An 18,622-nucleotide genomic window follows, 5' to 3' on the forward strand; every position below is an offset into this window, starting at 1 on the left:
GTTGCAAAGTCAGCATCTTGAATTTTGGAATGTCCAGGTATGTGTTGAGAATAGACAAATCCAGAATTGGCCTCCAAGTGTCTCCCTTCTTTGGTACAAGAAACAGGCGAGAATAAAATCCTAGGCCCACTTCTAATGGTGGAACCTGCTGTATAGCTCCCATTTGAAGAAGTAAAGCAATCTGTGTCTGAGCCTCTGCCTTTTGCTGAGGAGGAACGTCTGGCATTCCCTTGAAAGGAGGCAATGTGTGGAAATAAAACTTGTAGCCTCGGTTTATAATGTCCAACACCCATTTGTCTTGGGTAACTAAAAGCCAATTTTGCCTGAAAAGTGACAACTTTCCCCCTAGAGGAGCTGCCAGACAAGAAGGATCGGGCAGCTGAAACTGCAGGTCATTGGGTCTGTTTACGAAAGGACTGGCCCCTGCCCTCACCAGCAGACTGCGCAGGGGAACTCCACGTCCTAGGCCTAAAAGATCCCTGTGCATGAGCTCTGCCCCTACCACGTCTAGATCTGCCCCTAGACTGTACATCAGAAGAAGGGTAAGCCCATCCCTTAGTAGGCCAATTTCTGCTAAACATAGGGGGCTGCACTTGTAAGAAATCTTTAACAGTCTGCATAGACTTAGCTTTATCCTCCATCTTTTTCAAGACTGACTCCACAGGAGAACCAAACAAAACTTCAGACTGAAGAGGAGCATCCAAAATTCGAGCTTTAACATGCTCTGACAAGTTCTGATCCTTAAGCCAAGCGTGCCTACGAATAACAGATCCAGTGGCAGCCACCCTAGAAGAGGCCTGTAAAGCATCAAAACCACACTGCAAAGAATGCTTACCCACCTGATCAGAGGCATGAACCAAATCCTGTAATTCTTTACACTCTATGCCCTCTGCTAAAGCATCCACCTTAGACTTCAATTGACTAAGAAGAAAATTCTGGTATTTCAGCATATGAAACTGGCAATTTAAAGCCCTCATTGCAAGAGTGGAAGAGGTATATACTTTTTTACCCCACCTATCCAGAGCTCTAGAGTCCTTATCCATAGGAACTGGATTCTTTACAACAGAAGCCCTGACACCCTTAGGTCCCTGGCTAATAGTTTCAGGGTCCGCCCTAGGGCTCTTATACAAATATTTATGAGCCTCTGGCACCCTGTAATACCTGTCTGGCTTAACCGGGGCAGGAGGCAAAGAGTCTGGATTAAGTGAAGCCTCAGAGAAAACATCCTGTACAACATCTAAAACCGGAGGGATAGCCAAGGGCCTATGTTGTGGTAAAAACAAGAATTCCCTAAGCCTCTTCCGGGAATCTGAGAAATCCTGACCTTCCCATTTGAAATGTTCCCTCATAGAATGCAGGGTCTCTGAAAAAGAAAAATCCTCTGGAGGGGAAGCAGAGGGACTAGAATCTTCTGCGTCAGAATCAGAATAAGGGGGAAAATCCTGAATGTCTTCAGCCGAAGACTCTGAATAATCTGAAGAATGTTCCAATCCTTCCACCTCTGGCTCCACCCTAGGCCTCTTATCTGGAGGGGGCATAGAACCTCTAATCAAGGTAATTAAATCTTCTGCCATTTTAAGCATGTGTTTTTTAGGCACAGAACCTGCAGAACTAGGACTGACACCAGAGGAAGACAAACCAGGCCTGGCCTTAGAAGGTACCTTAGAAACAGAGGGAGAAGGCCTAACCACCTTATGCAAAGAGGGAAGCACAGCAACCTGAGAGGCCCCCTCAGCCTGACCTGACTCCTGAGAAGCTACATCTTGCAAAACCAAAGGTCCCTCTTGAGACTCAACTGAGACCTCGGCCGGATCCACAGACTCCACCGCGGTCTCTAAAGAACCGGCGTCCGGAACGGACGACTCATCCTGCTTAGATTTCAAGGATTTCTCCTTACGCTTCTTCTCGGTAGCGGGTGTCGGAGGATCCGACGGCATATTATAATTACACCGCTTACCGAAAACAAGTCTAGCACAATCTAGCCTACGCTTAATAGTGCGCTTATTAAATTTTGCACAAAAGCGACACCCGACTACGTCGTGCTCAGGCCCCAAACAAGGAATACAAAGAGAGTGGTAATCCCTATGAGGTATCTGTTTCCCACAAGAAATACAATTATTCACTTTTTCTGACATCCGGATTTAACTGAGGCAAGAAAAAACAAAAATATTCCCCAACGGGGTACTTAGCCCAACTAGGTCTTCGGTCTGAAACTCAGAATACGAAAATTTCAGGACGCCGAACGGCACTTGCAAACGCTGCTTCTGCTTCGGACCATGCGGCAAAAAAGACTGAGGATATGACGACGGTCATGCGCTTTAGTACCATGTTGTACTGACGTCAGATCTAAGCGCCATGACCGACGCCAGCCTAACACTTTGGTATTCGGGCCGACCGAGGACAGCGGACTACCCATTGGTTATGACTGCAGCAATGTGAGATGAAGAACATCAGTGAAAATACATGAAACCACAATGACAGTAAAATAAACTACTAAATGACATAAAGCCTAAAATAATCAATGTTTCAATGTCTTCATTTTTAACTTACAACTAAAATTAGCAGCTTCAAGGTTCTTTTTTATTTGTACCCTTCTAACACTACTTGCCAATTTGCATTTCACAGTAGTCCATGATATTCTTGACACCAGCACCTCTACATTCTAGTCCTACTGGAACAAGAATATAAAAAATAAGCTTTCTATGACTGGTGCAGACAAAGCATACCTAACATTTTTTTCTTATTTAATAGCATGTGCAAGTTTACAGACACAGGTGTCTAATGCTTCTGTTATCCTGCTAATAGAGAATAAGCATCCAACCCATTCTGCTAAATCAATAAGTGTAATATTGCAGGTGAAAATGGCCTGCAAGATAAGTCTAGCTGGTCACACAACTGTAATACCAAGGACTATTGGCAACAAAGTGACATTGGTAACACACTGCAAGCATACGTGCCAATGTCAATGGATCCCTAGTGGAGACAAGAAATGAAGTGTAAACAATTTGCATACAAAGCTGAGAGGGCTGCCTTAGGAAATATTAGTTCCGTAAAAATCTTACCATAACCATACATGTCCTTCTCTTCCATGTTGCAGTATTTTCACTTGTGGGATCCTCCGCCTCAGGCAACCCGAACGTCCAGCTCCTACGCCAAACTTAAGCCTGATTTGCTGTCAGGTGCATGGGACATCACACGCAGGGCCATAAACCATGGGCCATAAATGTGACAGCCGCATGCACAGACCTCAGAAGTAACTGCCCAGTCAGACAATAGTCTAAGGAAAAGGAAAGAATGCCATCCAGAAAGGGAAATGGTCCTCTAGGGGGAAGGAGGGAGGGAATGAATACTGCAACATGGAAGAGAAGGACATCTATGGTTTTGGTAAGATTTTACACAACTAATCTATGTCCTTTTACTCGCATGTTGCAGTATTCTCACTTGTGGGACAGTACCACAGCTCAAGCAAGAAAAAGGGTGGAGGAAGAGGTAGCAGTCTCCAGGAAACCGTGGGGGATGACTCCAGCAAATCCTGTCCTTACTCTGTGGAGATGTCCAATTTACAATGCTTTGTGAAGGTATGTAGAGAGGACCATGTGGCTGCCTCTAAGATAGTAGCTGTGTCCAGGCCTTTGAGAAAGGCCCCTGAAGAGGCCACTGCTCTAGGTAGAATCTGCTTTAACAGAGTGGAGCAACTGTCTACCATGGAAGGAGTAGCAGAAGGTAACAGTTTTGCATATCCAGGAGGATACTGTCTGTTTGGATACGGCATTCCCCAGGGCTTTGGGGTGAAAAGATACAAAGAGCTGATTGGTCTTGTCCAGGTAAAACCTCAGTTCCCTGTGAATATCAAGGGAATGGAGCACTCTGTCACTGTTGTGTGGCAAAGGGAAAAGGTGGGTAAATGGATAGACTGGTTAAGGGACAATTCATTGACCACTTTGGGCATGAAGGAAGGATTGGTACACAGAGTTACCGTCTTTCTGGAAGATAGTGTAGGGTGGAGTGACCATGAGTGCTTGCAGCTCAGAGACTCTCCTAGCTGAAGTAAGGGCTACTAACAAGACAGTCTTCCAGGTGCACATCTTGAAAGTGGCAGAAGCTGCTGGTTCAAAGGGGGCAATGGTAAGTTTCTCCAGTACGAAGTTCAGGTCCCATGGAGGAGGGATAGGTTTCCTTGGTGGTCTGATATGGAGAACCCTTTTAAGAAAAAGTTTCACATCCAATCTGGATAATTGGGGTGGATCAATAGGTAAGCAGGCTGAAATGGCTGACAAATGGACTTTCACTGAGGGATATAAAAGTTTTGATTTTAGGAGCTCACAAATATAGGCTAAACCTAGAGGAACACCCGCTTGGAAGGGGTCTAGATGCCTTTGAAGACACTAAGTGAAAAATCTTTTCCATTTTGATAAATAGGATCTCTTGGTAGCGGACTTCCTGGCCTCCGGCAGGACAGATAGCACATCATCAGAATAGAGGTGTCTGAAAGGGATCAGAAATTTATCACCCACATATGTTAGGTTGAGGGTTATTAGAAGAGGATGAATGAGAGATCCCTTCTGTTGTGTGAGCAGGTCCACCTTGTGAGGCAACTTGTGGTGACTGCCCTTGGCAAGAGACAGAAGAAGAGGGAACCAATGCTGCCTTGGCCAAGAGAGGGTCACCAGCAAGATTTTTGGTTTGTCCTTCTGAATTTTCTGCAGAACCTTCTGAATGAGTGGGAAGGGGGGAAAGGCATAAAGGAAAACCCCCTTCCAAGAAATTGAAAATGCATCTACTTTCCATGTTACTGGGGATGGGAGACTGGGGCAGAATAGCTGTAGTTATCTGTTCTGAGGGGAGGCAAACAGATCTATCTGTGGGGTGCCCCATCAATGGACAATGTCTAGGAAAACATCTCTGTGTAACATCCATTTATGATGTTGAGAGAATGATCTGCTAAGGGCATCTATCTGATGACTGTCCTTAGATGGGATGTAGACCACCTGCAGTGTGACATTGTACTGGGTGGCCAATTCCCATGCCTGTATTGCTTAGCCTGCACAGTAAGTAGGATCTGCCCCCTCCCCCCGCTTGTTCATGTACCACATCACAGAGGGGTTATCTGTGAAGACTTGGAGGGGACCTGGTTGAATTAGAGGTAGGAAGGTCTTTAGAGCTTGAAGGAGAGCAGTCAATTCCCTCAGAGATGAAGCTTTTCTAGACCCTTTCCTGTGTTTAGAGGAGGAGGAGGAGCTAGGAGCAGGTGCTCTCCTAACAAAGGTGGGTTTAGCTGAGTAGTTTCTATAGAATTTAGGAACGGGAGAGACCAATAAATGTTTGAGGACCTAAAGTCCCTTGCTTTTTTCCTGCAAGCTTTTGAATAGTTCTGCAGACTGCTTGCTAAAGAGGAATTTATTGCCCAGTGGAAGCATCTAAGATCTTGTTTTTGAAATCAGCATGGAGGGGCTTTAGTCTCAGCCAGGAGTACCTGCGCAGTACAGAGGCTGAGGCAGCTGATCTGGCTGAAGCCTCAGCAGCATCACAGCTGCATTTTATAGAGCGTCTGGCAACTTGTGCTACTAAGCAGAGCTTAGAGGTAACCTGGGATTTAGTAGTGGAATCAGTCAAGGAAGAGAGTGATGAAGTTGCCTGAGAGACAAGGTCCAAGGCATATTTAACCATGTGTGTCAGGTAATTAATGGCACTAAAGGCCAGGGTGGATAAAGGATAAATCTTCTTCCCCAGTCTGTCCATCACTCTGCTATATTTGTCAGATGGCAGAAGTGAGGAAGAGGGAATATGCATGGATTGCTTATCTGTAGCCACTGCAATGACAGCTGTGTCTGCCATAGTTGGCTTATTGAGGTACTTGTGGTCATCTGGGAATTTGTAGAACCTATCCAGCCTTTTAGGGGCTGGAGGCTGGGATTCAGGGGACTTGGAGGCTGAAGCAAAAGCATCCAGGTAAGCTGGAATAGCAGAGGGAGAGAGAGAGGCTGGTATTCTGTTGTGGTAGATGTTTAGTTTTCTATTTTCGCTTCAGAGGGGTTTGCTTTTGAAGTAGTGTGTGAAGGAGAAGGCTTAGATTCTGGCATCAGGCCCATGGCCGAGGAGCCCTGGTCTGTAACTGTAGGCGGCTGTCCGGTCAAACCCAGTTGCCCCTCGACGTGTGCAGAGGCAGACATCGCAGTAACCTCTGTGGATGTGCCAACTGGAGATTCTACGGTGTCTTCCCACAAGGTACTTGCCGAAGTCGCCAGTTCTGCCAGACATCCCTCAGCCCCTATACCGGTAGCTGGTGGAACGTCCAATGTCAGAATATTGAAATTTGGCCTTTTTTTAGGCAGCTCCAACCTCGACGGCCAGTTCGGTCTCTACACCTAGGGCCAAACACTTTAGACATTGGTTTTCCACAAAAATTTAAGGGCTGCTACATGACTACGTAGGGTTTTAGGGAAAAATGACAAATACTACAAGTCATACGGTTGTGGGATTGGCCTAAGCAGAACAGACAAAGCTCATGGGAATCATTCTGCGGAATTTGCCGACTGCACTTATATTTTCCCTTTCTAGATGACATCGGCTAGAAAACAGCAACAGCAACCTAAACCTAACTGAAAACTAAATGAAGACTCCCCAACGAGGTACTTATCTGTATCAACTTCCGAAGTGCGGAGCGGAATGAGCAAGCAGACGTTCGACTGTGGCAGAGAAATTCTGAGGTCTGTGCATGCGGACTTGACATTTATGGCCCATGGTTTATGGTCCTGCATGTGACATCCCATGCACCTGACAGCAATCAGGCTTAAGCTTTGGTATAGGAGCTGGACGTTTGGGTCGCCTGAGGCGAAAAATCCCATAATTGAGAATACTGCAACATGCGAGTAAAACGACATCCAGGTTAACAAAGGAAGTGAGTGGCAACTCTAACCTCATTTGCATTTACTGAAGGATGCAAGGATTACAGTGTAAAGCAGAAAATCCCCTGATGGTGTTATATGACACCTAAACTGTCATCTGTGAGGATCAACTAAATGGTCAGCAAGAACAAGGGCATATTAAAAAAAATACTAAGTTTTAATCAAAAAAATACAATTCCTAGTTTTGTTTAACAGCTGCCTTTGTAATCATTCACAAACTGTGAAATGCCTTAATGTCATATCTGAAGTAATGAAACTTCCTTCAGGGAGTCCTTGGGGATCACTTCTGGGCTTTTTTTAATTTCCAATTTCGAGACTTTCTTCTGAAAATGTGTGAATTAAAAGCAAAGCTTATATAAAATTCTATTACTGTCCTCTCCCATTTTTAGATAATATTAACTGACGTTACAAGGTCATTTCTGACTTGAAAAGTGGCAAATGAATAAAAATCTTTAGTCATAAATAATAAATTAGTATTCCCTGGTGGTAACATTCATGTGGGATGAAACCTGTAACTTAGTGAAAATCAGTTTAACAAGATGGATGTTTATCTGCTCTTTCTTTCAGATATTAGGGCTATTTATCAGATCAGACTGCTAGTTATTTTTCTCAAGTGGATTATTTACTTAAAGCAAACACTAAACTTAAAGTCAAAAGATGTATGACCTCTGGCATTTATGAGCAATGACTAGTTCTGCATAGCCTTCTTTACTGTAAAATGGAAGTTATCATTTTACACAAGCAAGCAGATTTGACCCTGCAAAGTTTACTGACTTAGCATTAGTACTGCCTCCTGGGCTCGTGGGTCAAGACTGAAACTAAAATGAGAAGTTATGTACCTACCATAACGTTCCATGTTAGTTGTCTTCTTCTTGCCTTCTTTCTTGCTGGATGGGTTCGGAGCCGATCCTCGGCTCCGACTCGGCCAATACTAAAGCTCGAGAACTATTTTTACCAGCTCGAGGCTCCCCTATATCCCACAATGCTAGGCGGTAAATACCCAGATCTCGTTTGATAGCTGAAAATATAGCAGTGCTGGTCTCCTAGAGACAGAGAAAAATGAAATCCACCTCTATAGAAACTACCTGTAGAACTATCAATCAGGGGCAATAGAGGTGGTTGACGCTGTGGAAGATAAAAGATCCTAAGGATCCTCTCGGTCTGTCCAGGCTAGGGGGATGGAGGGTGGAACGCAAGAAAGAAGGCGAGAAGAAGACAACTAACATGGAATGTTGTGGTAGGTACATAACTTCTCAATGTTAAGTTGTCAATTTCGCCTTCATTCTTGCTGGATGGGACCGCGTCCCTAGCACCCTTATCCTAGGTGGCTCATCGGAACAGACTTTTGAGTACAGTGGAACCAAAGTTAGCCCAGTTTCTGGAGACCATATCCAATTTACAATGTGAGATAAAGGTATGAGGAGAAGCCCATGTAGCTGCTTGACAGATGGAATCTATGGGCAGTCTGTCTGAAATGCTACAGACGTAGTTAACGCCCTGGTTGAATGAGCTCTAGGTCGTGATGGTAGCTTTTGGTGTCTGAGTTCATAAATGAAGGAAATTACAGAGGCCAGCCATCTCGGGACACTTTGGAAACTGGAAGGCCCATCTTGCCTTCCGCATAAGATAGGAATAGATAGTTAGACTTCCTAAACTGTTTAGTCCTATCCAAATAATAACGAAGCTGGCAATGAACATCTAGGAAATGTAACTTTTGTTCTGCCTTGTTGGAATAATTAGGGAAGAAAACTGGAAGGTCGATTGTCTGATTCAGATTTGCCTCAGAAGAAACCTTGGGTAAAAAGGAAGGGTTGTTCCGAAGGGACACCCTGTCTTTGTGGAAAACTAATTATGGAGGACGACTGCAGAGAGCATGAAGTTCAGATACACGTCTAGCTGATGTTATGGCTACTAGAAAAAGGGTTTTCCATGAAAGCAATTTCAGAGAGCAGGAAGCGGGCGGTTCGAAGAGGGGGAGAATCAAGGAGGCTAGAACCAAATTTAAGTCCCACTGAGGTGGGGGGTCTCTAATTGGGGGCTTAAGCAAAAAGATACCTTTCAGAAAGGCTTTGCAAAGTTTGTGGGACATGATGCTGGAGTCTGAATTGCAATAGTCCCGGTGGGATGAGAGTGCTGAAGGGCTTGCAACGCTAAAAGTACTGCTCTCATCTCTAGGACATTTATGTGCAAATGGCTTTCGAAAGGTTGCCATGTGCCCTGGACCATCCTGCCCTGACAATGCCCCCCCACCCGATCAGGGAGGCGTCCGTTATCACTGTGGCAACCGGGTGGGGGGGACGAATGACCTGCCCTGAAGAACTTGAGGGGAGATCATCCACCAAGATAGATGCTTCTTGCATGATTGGGTCAGCAGAATACTGTGAGACATTGGGAGCTGCTGGAAGGACCACTGAGAAAACAGCATCCACTGGAGGATCCGCATGTGAAAGCGGGCTAGGGGAAGAAGTGTAATGGCAGCTGCCATGAGACCTAAAACCTTCAAGACAAACCTGGCTTTGATCCTGTCGCATTGAAGAAGAATGTGAACATGTTTGCGGATATCTGATACTCTTTGCTCTGTTAGTTTCGCGGAAAGATGAATTGTGTCTAAGGTGACGCCTATAAAGGTAATAGCCTGACAAGGCAGATTTTTCGAAGTTTATGGAAATGCCTAGAGCTTGACAAGTATGAATGGTGTAGTCTCTTGATATGAGAAGTTGACGCCTGGTGGTAGCGGTAAGGAGCCAGTCGTCTAAATATGGAAACACCTGGAATCCTCGTCGTCTCAGATGAGCTGTGACCACTGCCATGCATTTGGTGAACACTCGGGGGGGGCTGTAGTGAGACCAAAGGGCAGGGCTCTGAACTGATAGTGACTGCCTCCCAGCCAGAAGCGGAGGAACCTTCTGGAGCGTCTGTGCATCTTGATATGATAGTACGCATCCTGAAGGTCTACTGAGCACATCCAATTGTCCTGACCCAAGAAGGGTAAATGGATTGAAGCGTGACCATCCGGAATTTTATTTTGTTTACAGACTTGTTTAGTCTGCTGAGATCCAATATTGGTCTCCAGTCCCCGGTCTTTTTTGGAACCAAAAAGAATTTGGAGTAGATTCCGGATCCTTGCTGGTCTGCCGGGACTGGCTGGATAGCTCTTTTTGACAGCAGCTTTGATATTTCTAGCGCTGCTTGTTCCCTTAGACTGGGTGGAACGTCTGGAAGGGGCCCTTTTGGTTGAGATGGGATGTGGACAAAGGGAATTTTGTAACCCTCGGATATAATCGACTGTACCCATTTGTCTTGAGTGAGAGAAAGCCAGGCTTCTGGATACAGTGATAATCTTCCCCCGACTGCCTCCGAAGGGGGACAGTCAGGCAGCTTCTCAGGGATGCTGAAAAGGTTTGTCAGAGAGAGTCTCTCTGCTACCTTGATTTTGCGGCCCCCCCCCCTGCCCCTAGGGTGGCGTCTGTTGTTGTTCCCCCCTCTGCCTCTAGAAGGGAACTGACTCCGTGCATCAGGCGAGACTCCCTGTGATTTGCGGAACCACCCCCCCCTTCTGACCCTTGGGGTATGGTTTAGAAGGGGTAGAAAACCGGACTCCCACGGCAGAGAGAGTCTTGCCATCCTGTTCGCACCTAGTCAACGTGTCCTTCACCTGATGTCCAAACAATGCTGTACCATCAAAAGGGGAATTGGTGAAGGACGCCTTGAAAGGGTCCGCAAAGTTACAAAGCCGCATCCAGGCGTGACGTCGCAAAGCTACACCTGTGCCAGCGGCCCTACTCGCCCCATCGGCCGCATAGGAAAGAAGCCGCATGGAGGAGTTGACGATTGAATTCAGCGTTGCCAACTGGGAGTTCATTTTGTCTCGAAACCCCTCAGTTGTTGGATCCTGCAAAGCATCACCCATTTCCTTGAGCATATCTCTCGGAAGACGGGTGAAGTGACACAAGTAGTTCAGCGAACGCATAGCAAAGGTCGCTGAGGAGAATATCCGCTTACCGTACCTGTCCATAGTCCTAGATTCCTTATTAGGAGGATGGATAGGTACCGAAGGATCGGCTAATTCCTTCTTAGTGGCTGCGGCCACCACCATAGCATCAACAGAGACGCCCTTGGATAAAAATTCTTTGTCCTTAGGAGCTGTAATAAACTTGGACGGCCTTCGTGGGGTAGGTTCCACTGTATCAGGGGCTGTCCACGCCTTCCTTGCCACCACTTCCATGAGGAGGTCAAAGGGAGGAGATACCCAGGAGGTGGAAGGGCGAGAGCCAAAAGCCTCAAGGTAGACAGACTCATCCTCTGAAGGGTTAAGGGTGGACCAGTTCCCCCTCTGTCTAAGGATCTCAAGGATGTCTGAAAAACAGACATCCTCAGAGGAGGACCGTGTGGACCCTTCAGACTCATCCAAGTCGGTATCCGAGGTGATAGACTCGGGGGAGTCAATATGCTTCCTCTTGCATTGTTTCTTCCGAGGGGTTCCCCTGAAGGATCAGGAGAAGCCTCGGAAGAGGAGGATATTCCCAGTGGGGAAACTTGAGACGTTGGCTCTCTACGGTCTGGGACGAGAGGGTGGGTAGAGACCATCGCAGGCACTGCAGAGGGAGGAGCTGAGGGAGCCGACCATGGAGCAGACACTGGGTCTAGCACGCTTCGCATGACCTCGAAGGCGCCCCGATCAGGCGGGGCCGAAGATCCCCGCTCCAAAGAGATGAGGACTCCTCCCGGCATCGAAAGGGACGGCTCCGAGGCCGATGTTGGGGCTGAGCTCACCAGCGCCGAAGCTACGAGAGGGAGAACGGGCTCGGACAAGGGTCCAATGCCACTCGCCCCCTTGGAGCCGACGAGGGAAGCCCGGCGCCCAGATCCCTCCAAGGAGGAGATCGGAGCTGACAAGGGAGCCGAAAATGGAAGCATCGGCTCCGACGGCACCGACAGTCACGGCTCCCAGAAGCTCCGGCTCGGGACTTATGGGAATCGGAGGAGGAACTGAGGAAGGGATGGGTATAGCCACTGACCATTGGGTAGGGCTATGCAGTATTTGGGCCAGTGCCTGGGACTTGAGAAATCTGCTCACCACCCTATCTAAGTCGTGGTCGGACAGTCTGGAGGACCGAGAGGAGTGGGACCTATGGCTCCTCTCTGATAAGAGTGGAGATCCCGGAACCGAGTGGATACAGCCAATGGATGGGGATCTCGACCTCTTTCTAATAGATGGCTCCGACAAAACTATTGGCGCCGTCTGAGTCTCAGACCTCGGAGCCGAGGTAACAGTTTTAGTCTTCGAAACATCGGCTCCAGACAGTCGATGTCGAAGCAGCCTTAGAGCCACCAGCGGATGGCTCCGAAGCTGGAGCCGACGCCTTGGAAGGTTTTCCTGACGCAGTCAGGGTCAGGGAGCCTTCAGGCTTTAATAAGCCTCGAAGTATCAATTTATTTTTGCGTTCCTGCAGGACTCTTGGACTGAAAGCTTAGCAGACAGAACAAGAGTCCTGCAGGTGTAAAGGTACCAGGCAATATACACAAGAAGTGTGACCGTCTGTCAGAGACATTTTCTGACAGCACGAGTCACACTTCTTGAAGCCTGAGACCTTGGAGTCTTACATCCTAAAGAGCTGTAAAAAACAGACACACACACAGACACACCTTTAAAGAAAGGGGAAAAATAAGCCAACCACTTCCACAATAAAGTATGACTAAGGGGAAGGGAGGAGGGCCCGAAGGCCTAAGGAAATTAACAGGGGATAAACGGGAAAAACAATTAGGGGAACCCGAATGAAACTAGGGATAGATAACTAAATAATCTGTTGGGAGAAACTATCCTAAGAAAAATAAGAGGATTTTAAAGTTTAACAACTATAAAAAGTCACTAACCTGCAGAGCCGGTAGAAACAAGCACCCCGTAGCTAAAGCGGCAAACGAGATCTGGGTATTTACCGCCTAGCATTGTGGGATATAGGGGAGCCTCGAGCCGGTAAAAATAGCTCTCGAGCTTTAGTATTGGCCAAGATACACAGGATATTCAAAAAAGCTTCAATCCTGAACATTATAATTATAATACTTTGAAAACCTTATTTTGGAGATAAATCCAGAGGTTTCCTTCTTCTGAAATAAATATATCATGTCATTCAGATTATATATATATATATATATATATATATATATATATATATATATATACATAAAACCGTGTATACTATTAACAATATTCTATTACAGTTACTGTTGTGAATGTCTAACCACAAATTTTATCCACAGTTTCATTTCTTACGTGGAACTCTCCCGGAGTCACAATCCTGAAAAAGAGCTGTGTGTAATGGCTCTTACCAGTCAAAGTGCAACAAACATACATTTAGGTATTTTATCATGAAAACACTTACATGCCAATGACTAGTAAAGACTTCTAAAAGCCTGTGAATTAGGGGAGCTTCACCAGGGAGTCTGAAAGCTTCAAGGTATAACCGCAAAGCTTCATCGAGTCTCAGTCCTTGGAAAGTGAAAGTCCTAAAATGAGACAAAAGCAAAGTTTAGTCAACGAGAAATTCAATATCATATTAATCTTAAAGTGTACTGTCAGACTTAGTGACTTACCTTTGAGTACCATTCCACATGGCGAATAAAGCGCCAATTAGCATTTTTGCCCAAATGGCAAACTGTTTTCTTCTAACATTAGCTTTAAACTGTACTCATTAAATTTTGTTTTCACCATGCTGATGGCACTGAAATTTAAAAATTATTTTTAACCTCAGTGATATCAACTCAGTGAAAACTTGAGATTTCTCCACAGATTTTAATGGACATGTCCTGCACAGGAGTAGAAACACAACCATTAATGTTTATGGAAGCGTCCTTAGTTAACATCACTAAGGGAAAATTTTAATTTATTTGGGATGTGGTTTCACTAAAAAGTTAATAAAGCTTTTTATTACAAGCATGTCCCAAATAAATATCAAATGACTTGGGCAAGATACATCTTGGCAGTTAACTTATCATGTTCTGTGATATACTCAGTGTGACAATGCAGTTTAATGCAAGCTTGCAACTTTACCTATAACAAGGCCTTGGAAAGTTTAATGGTAGTGGCTGCCAAAAAAAAAGAATTATTGGAAAATGGAAATCAAAACCTAAACCATCTGTAAATGAAGTATTTAATACTATAAGCAAGATAAAAGAACTGGAGGTGTTATACTTAGGAAAAAGAAAACAGCAAATGGGAATCATATGCAGAAAGAGGAGGAGGAATGTTTTATTTTCTATTACTGCATATATTCCAGTACTTCCAATTACCTTATAATGATTTAAAAAAAATATTTATAAACAAGGACAGTACCTGTTAAGTGTATGTCTATGTGAACTTAAGTACTTATTTCTATTCAAGCATATAAGAAAGTCGAGACCTATAGCAACATACCTAAACTTCATGTTTTCACACATGCTATAACCTCTTCCAATGGAACCATCATCAATATCTCACCACTACAGAACACTAATATTAAATTGTTATATTAACCTGCATACATTTTTTAACTGGTTGTAAACCTGGGCTCAGCCTGAAGAAAGGTCCCCTTGGATATGTGTTCTACCCAGGTCAACAAATGCATACATACATACAAAGATAAATTAAATAAAATCAAGTGAGCTTCCACGACAAAACCAGTAAGAGTGGTTAACAGAAACCATGTAAAATCTGACAAATCCGTAGACTGTATCTTAGGGAAAAAAAACAAAAACCTGGTATTTTATATTGTACAAAACTTGTCTAGTACATTCCTCACTACTTATTTTCACTCAGATTTACCTACGAGTTTCCCCTTCTGTACACAACCTCATTCTAGCAAATGTTTATAAGACATAAGACCAGGTTGATCAAACTGGAACAATGCCGCAACAGGACTGCTAAATTTACTTCTGATAATCGACACAGAACTCATTGCTGTGCAACCCTGAAAAATATCAACTGGCTTTAAGTACACAACATACGCATAAAGAACAAATTCAAAGTAGTTCACACTGCAACCCACAAATTCAACAGATACCCTGCTTTCACTAATCTAGAGCAATTTTTCATCCTAGAAGACCAGTTATATCTCAAATTTCAAGTATGAAATGGTTGCAGAGATCCAATAGCTATTATGACTCCTTATACACAATTTAAAATCTGAATGCCTTCCGAGAAGAAATTTACCTAGATTTAAACTTTTCAATATTTTTTAAAACATACATTTCTCCAGTAAATGTAGATATGCTAACATGACATGATGCACATTCACCCTTTCTCAAATAAAACTATTTCTTCTAAATCAGACTTTCTCAACAACTTCCTTGCACAGAAATCAATCCCTTTTTCTATGCCTTCACACACTATTTTTAAATAACATTTCTGATATCTCCTATATTTCCAATGTCACAGTGTCCTCCTCTTTCTACCACTCTCTCTCCACCATATACACCTTTCCACTCTGCTCCATTACCTTGACCACATTTAACCCTATGGTTTTGATGCATTACCCATCTCATCCCTCTTTACTCAGATGACAATTACTGTATCTATTATTTCACAATAATCCTTATAATTAATAAAATACTTGTAATCTATTATTTCACAATAATCCTTATAATTAATAAAATACTTGTAATGGACAGAGTGTGGTAATTACATTCTATCTGGAAAAAGGCAAATTAGTTAAGTGCTTCTACAGCTCAAGATCCAAATTTTAAGAAATGTTAAGCACCCCCTACTTCACTTAAGACTGGGCATCGCTCCGGGCAGTTAAACCTACCAGTACTGACCAGCAAATGACAGTGGCAGAATAAAAAACATTTATTTCTGCCTGTTATCTGCTTTGGTAATGTGTTCCTGACTTTCTGTAACATTACTGAATATGTTACAGCCTGTCAGTGCTCACTAAGTGCTTTACTGTTTTGGAAGCCAGCAAAACACTTGGTGATTTTCCCCCTTGCAACTAGTAGCACATGGAGCAGATGACATTTAATGCACTGCAAAGAATTATGATCAGGTCTCCGATCTTATTCCATTATTATGTATTTTCGACATCTATGCTAAGAAAAATTCTTGAGTGAATTTCTTGGCATCGACGTTTTGAACACACGATAAGCAGGTTATGATCAGTAACCTGCTCGCAATCCTCTATATTGTATCCCTGTTGCAGTACAAATTATTTTGTGTTCTATATTCAAATTATTATTGTACACCTGTTTTACAAATTACTGATTTTGTCATGACTATATTCCACTTATTTTCATTATTTTTATATTTCTGTTTCACCCATAGACTTTCTCCTCAGGCTTCAACTAAAAATGGTATTGCTTATTCAGACCATCTTAGTCAGCAAAATGTAAATAAACTAAATAAAAACATGTGCTTGTAATGGCTCAAGTGCTTGATCTGGTCAAAAAAAGTTGCCGTTTTTTGGGTCAAGGTCAAGTAATCGTTGACTGCTAATTCACAGTTCATAAGTAGTAATTCCAATAGTTTAATAGTTACAACTAGTGTTGATACCGATGTCCTCTACAGATAAATATACATGTTTGTATATGTATAAGTAGAAGTCTCTCATTAAATATTAAATGTTCATAAAAGTGCACGTTCAAAGAGCAATCACTTTAGAGTGAATCTAATGTGAACGAAAATATAAAAAAGTAAAACTATTTGATTTTGCAGTTGGGGGCAAGCCCACATGCACTCACCATACCCCCTGCTAATTACATACATTAACTCAGAGATCGCACAACAGTGGGGTACGGGCAAATTTCTTTACCCCGCTGCAGCTGATCTCATACAAAAAGTGCCAGCAAAAACTCCACTTAAAACAATGTTTTCCCAAATAAACATTCACTTTTTTTTAAACCAGAAAAAAAGCATTCATTCATATGAGTGTTTGCTCTTTCAAACTGTACTTACCATAACAGAGGATGTTCGAATGATCACTGCTGCAGTAAACTTAGCTAGATGGGTTATATCCGGCACAGAAGATAACAGATGGCCAAGCTTCCAAAGCTTAAGGGCAACTTCCATGTGCCCAAACTGTTAGCTTGAGCAGAGCTGAAGAAAACAAACAGTTTATACATGAAACTCTTCACAGCTTTCATTTCAAATGAGAGATGAAGACTTCCCTGAAATACGTCAGTGCTAGGAACTTGAAAACCAAAATTCTCACCCTGGCAACAAATACAAGAAGGAGGGAGCAGCTACTGCAGAAGTGATCAATCAAACGTATACTGTTAAGGTACATTTACTTAAACTACACTATTTCATCATTTGATCACTGCTGCAGTAACCTTAGCTATACAGATATATTACCATAGCTTATACTAATTTGGAGGAGGAAGGATGAAGGTCCAAGAGCCCCTGGACAATGCCTTGTTCTACACCGAGCAGAGTAAATAAAAGCACACACAGTCACAGTACCAAATAATATTCACTTGTTCAAACAGTACCAAAAAATCAAATATATGCCCATAAATAAAATAGAAAACCTTTAAAACACCATACATACGCATTTGCGTAGAGATCCCCATGTTGGAAATAAAAGAAAAAAATCTCGACAGAAAATGCAAATAAAGTAATGTATGGTAAACTTGCAATCTAATGATAAAATGGCTACATCCATGTTAAATTGGTAGCAAAATGAAGAAAGTAGTGAAAATACAATATTCTTCGTCAGAAAATCAAAATGAAGCAAGCAAAGAACAGGAACAGCCACTATTAAATTGTGGATCTACATGCACAAGACAGCCTGTAGTATTCAACTGACACCACAGAACTTCAATTTCCCAGCACAAGTCAGAAAACACTTACCTAAACAAAATAGTAATTGTTTGTTTCTTTATGAATGCTACCTGTTTATTTGTCAGTAATGCAAAGTTTCTTAGTAATTATTCATGTAACTATGTATTGTTGGAACTTTTCTCCCCGGGCCTTCACTAAAAACGGGCTCCCTGAGCCCAGTGGACCTCCCTGGTTATCAAACTGGAATAAATAAATAAATAAATATCCCAGAACTGCTTGAAAGCAATATTAAACATACAAAGAGCACAGTAGTTTAAGTTCCATGAGGAATTAGCAGTAGAAAATATCAAATATATTACACCAAAAAGTCAACATACAAATAAATCAACAGTATATAACAAAGATGATGAGAAGTTTCAAAAGAATCTTATACGAGTCTGGAAGCTGTAATCTTCAATGCAAGCCACTAAGATTCAGTGTGTGATTCCTACAATTGGCACTAAAGGACGGAACAACTAATGGAGAAAGAAGATTCTGCCAATAGGGATGACTGCAATTAGGGATAAAGGCAATAGGGGGTTGGAATTTATTGGAGAAAACAGGAAGAAGAACCAAGGTATTGGGAGCAAATGACTACAGAGGGAAAGATGATAGAATGGTTACATGCAAAGAATTTATTTGGACTGCAGATTAGAAATTGCCTTCTGTATCAAGGATTAATATCAGCGTATAGACAAAGAGAAAGAAATTGGGAGGTACTAAAGAAAAGACCAGCAATGGTCGAGTTTTAGTAGAATCAAGAACAGAAGCTGCTATTAAAAAAGGAATAATTAGTAAAGCATATAAAATATTGGATGATAACTATAAGAATCAATCAGAGGAGGTTACAAAGGATTGGAAGAGAGACTGGATAATCAATTCACAAAGAAACAATGGGAAGATATACGTATGCTTCCCAAATATGCAA

General features: G+C 43.0%; 1 protein-coding gene across 5 annotated transcripts in view; it reads right to left on the minus strand.

The window, feature by feature from the left end:
- GBF1 (golgi brefeldin A resistant guanine nucleotide exchange factor 1) overlaps nt 1-18,622 on the minus strand; it is a 4,751,435-nt gene that overhangs the window by 1,863,338 nt on the left and 2,869,475 nt on the right. For all 5 annotated transcript variants that reach the window (XM_044055999.1, XM_044056000.1, XM_044055998.1 and 2 more), the window contains one exon: nt 13,286-13,409. In XM_044055999.1, the coding sequence (XP_043911934.1) occupies nt 13,286-13,409 (124 nt within the window). The remainder of the gene's footprint in view (nt 1-13,285; nt 13,410-18,622) is intronic.

This window comes from Protopterus annectens, chromosome 14.part0, assembly GCF_019279795.1.
Source record: "Protopterus annectens isolate FY-2018-M chromosome 14.part0, PAN1.0, whole genome shotgun sequence".
NCBI lineage: Eukaryota > Metazoa > Chordata > Ceratodontiformes > Protopteridae > Protopterus > Protopterus annectens.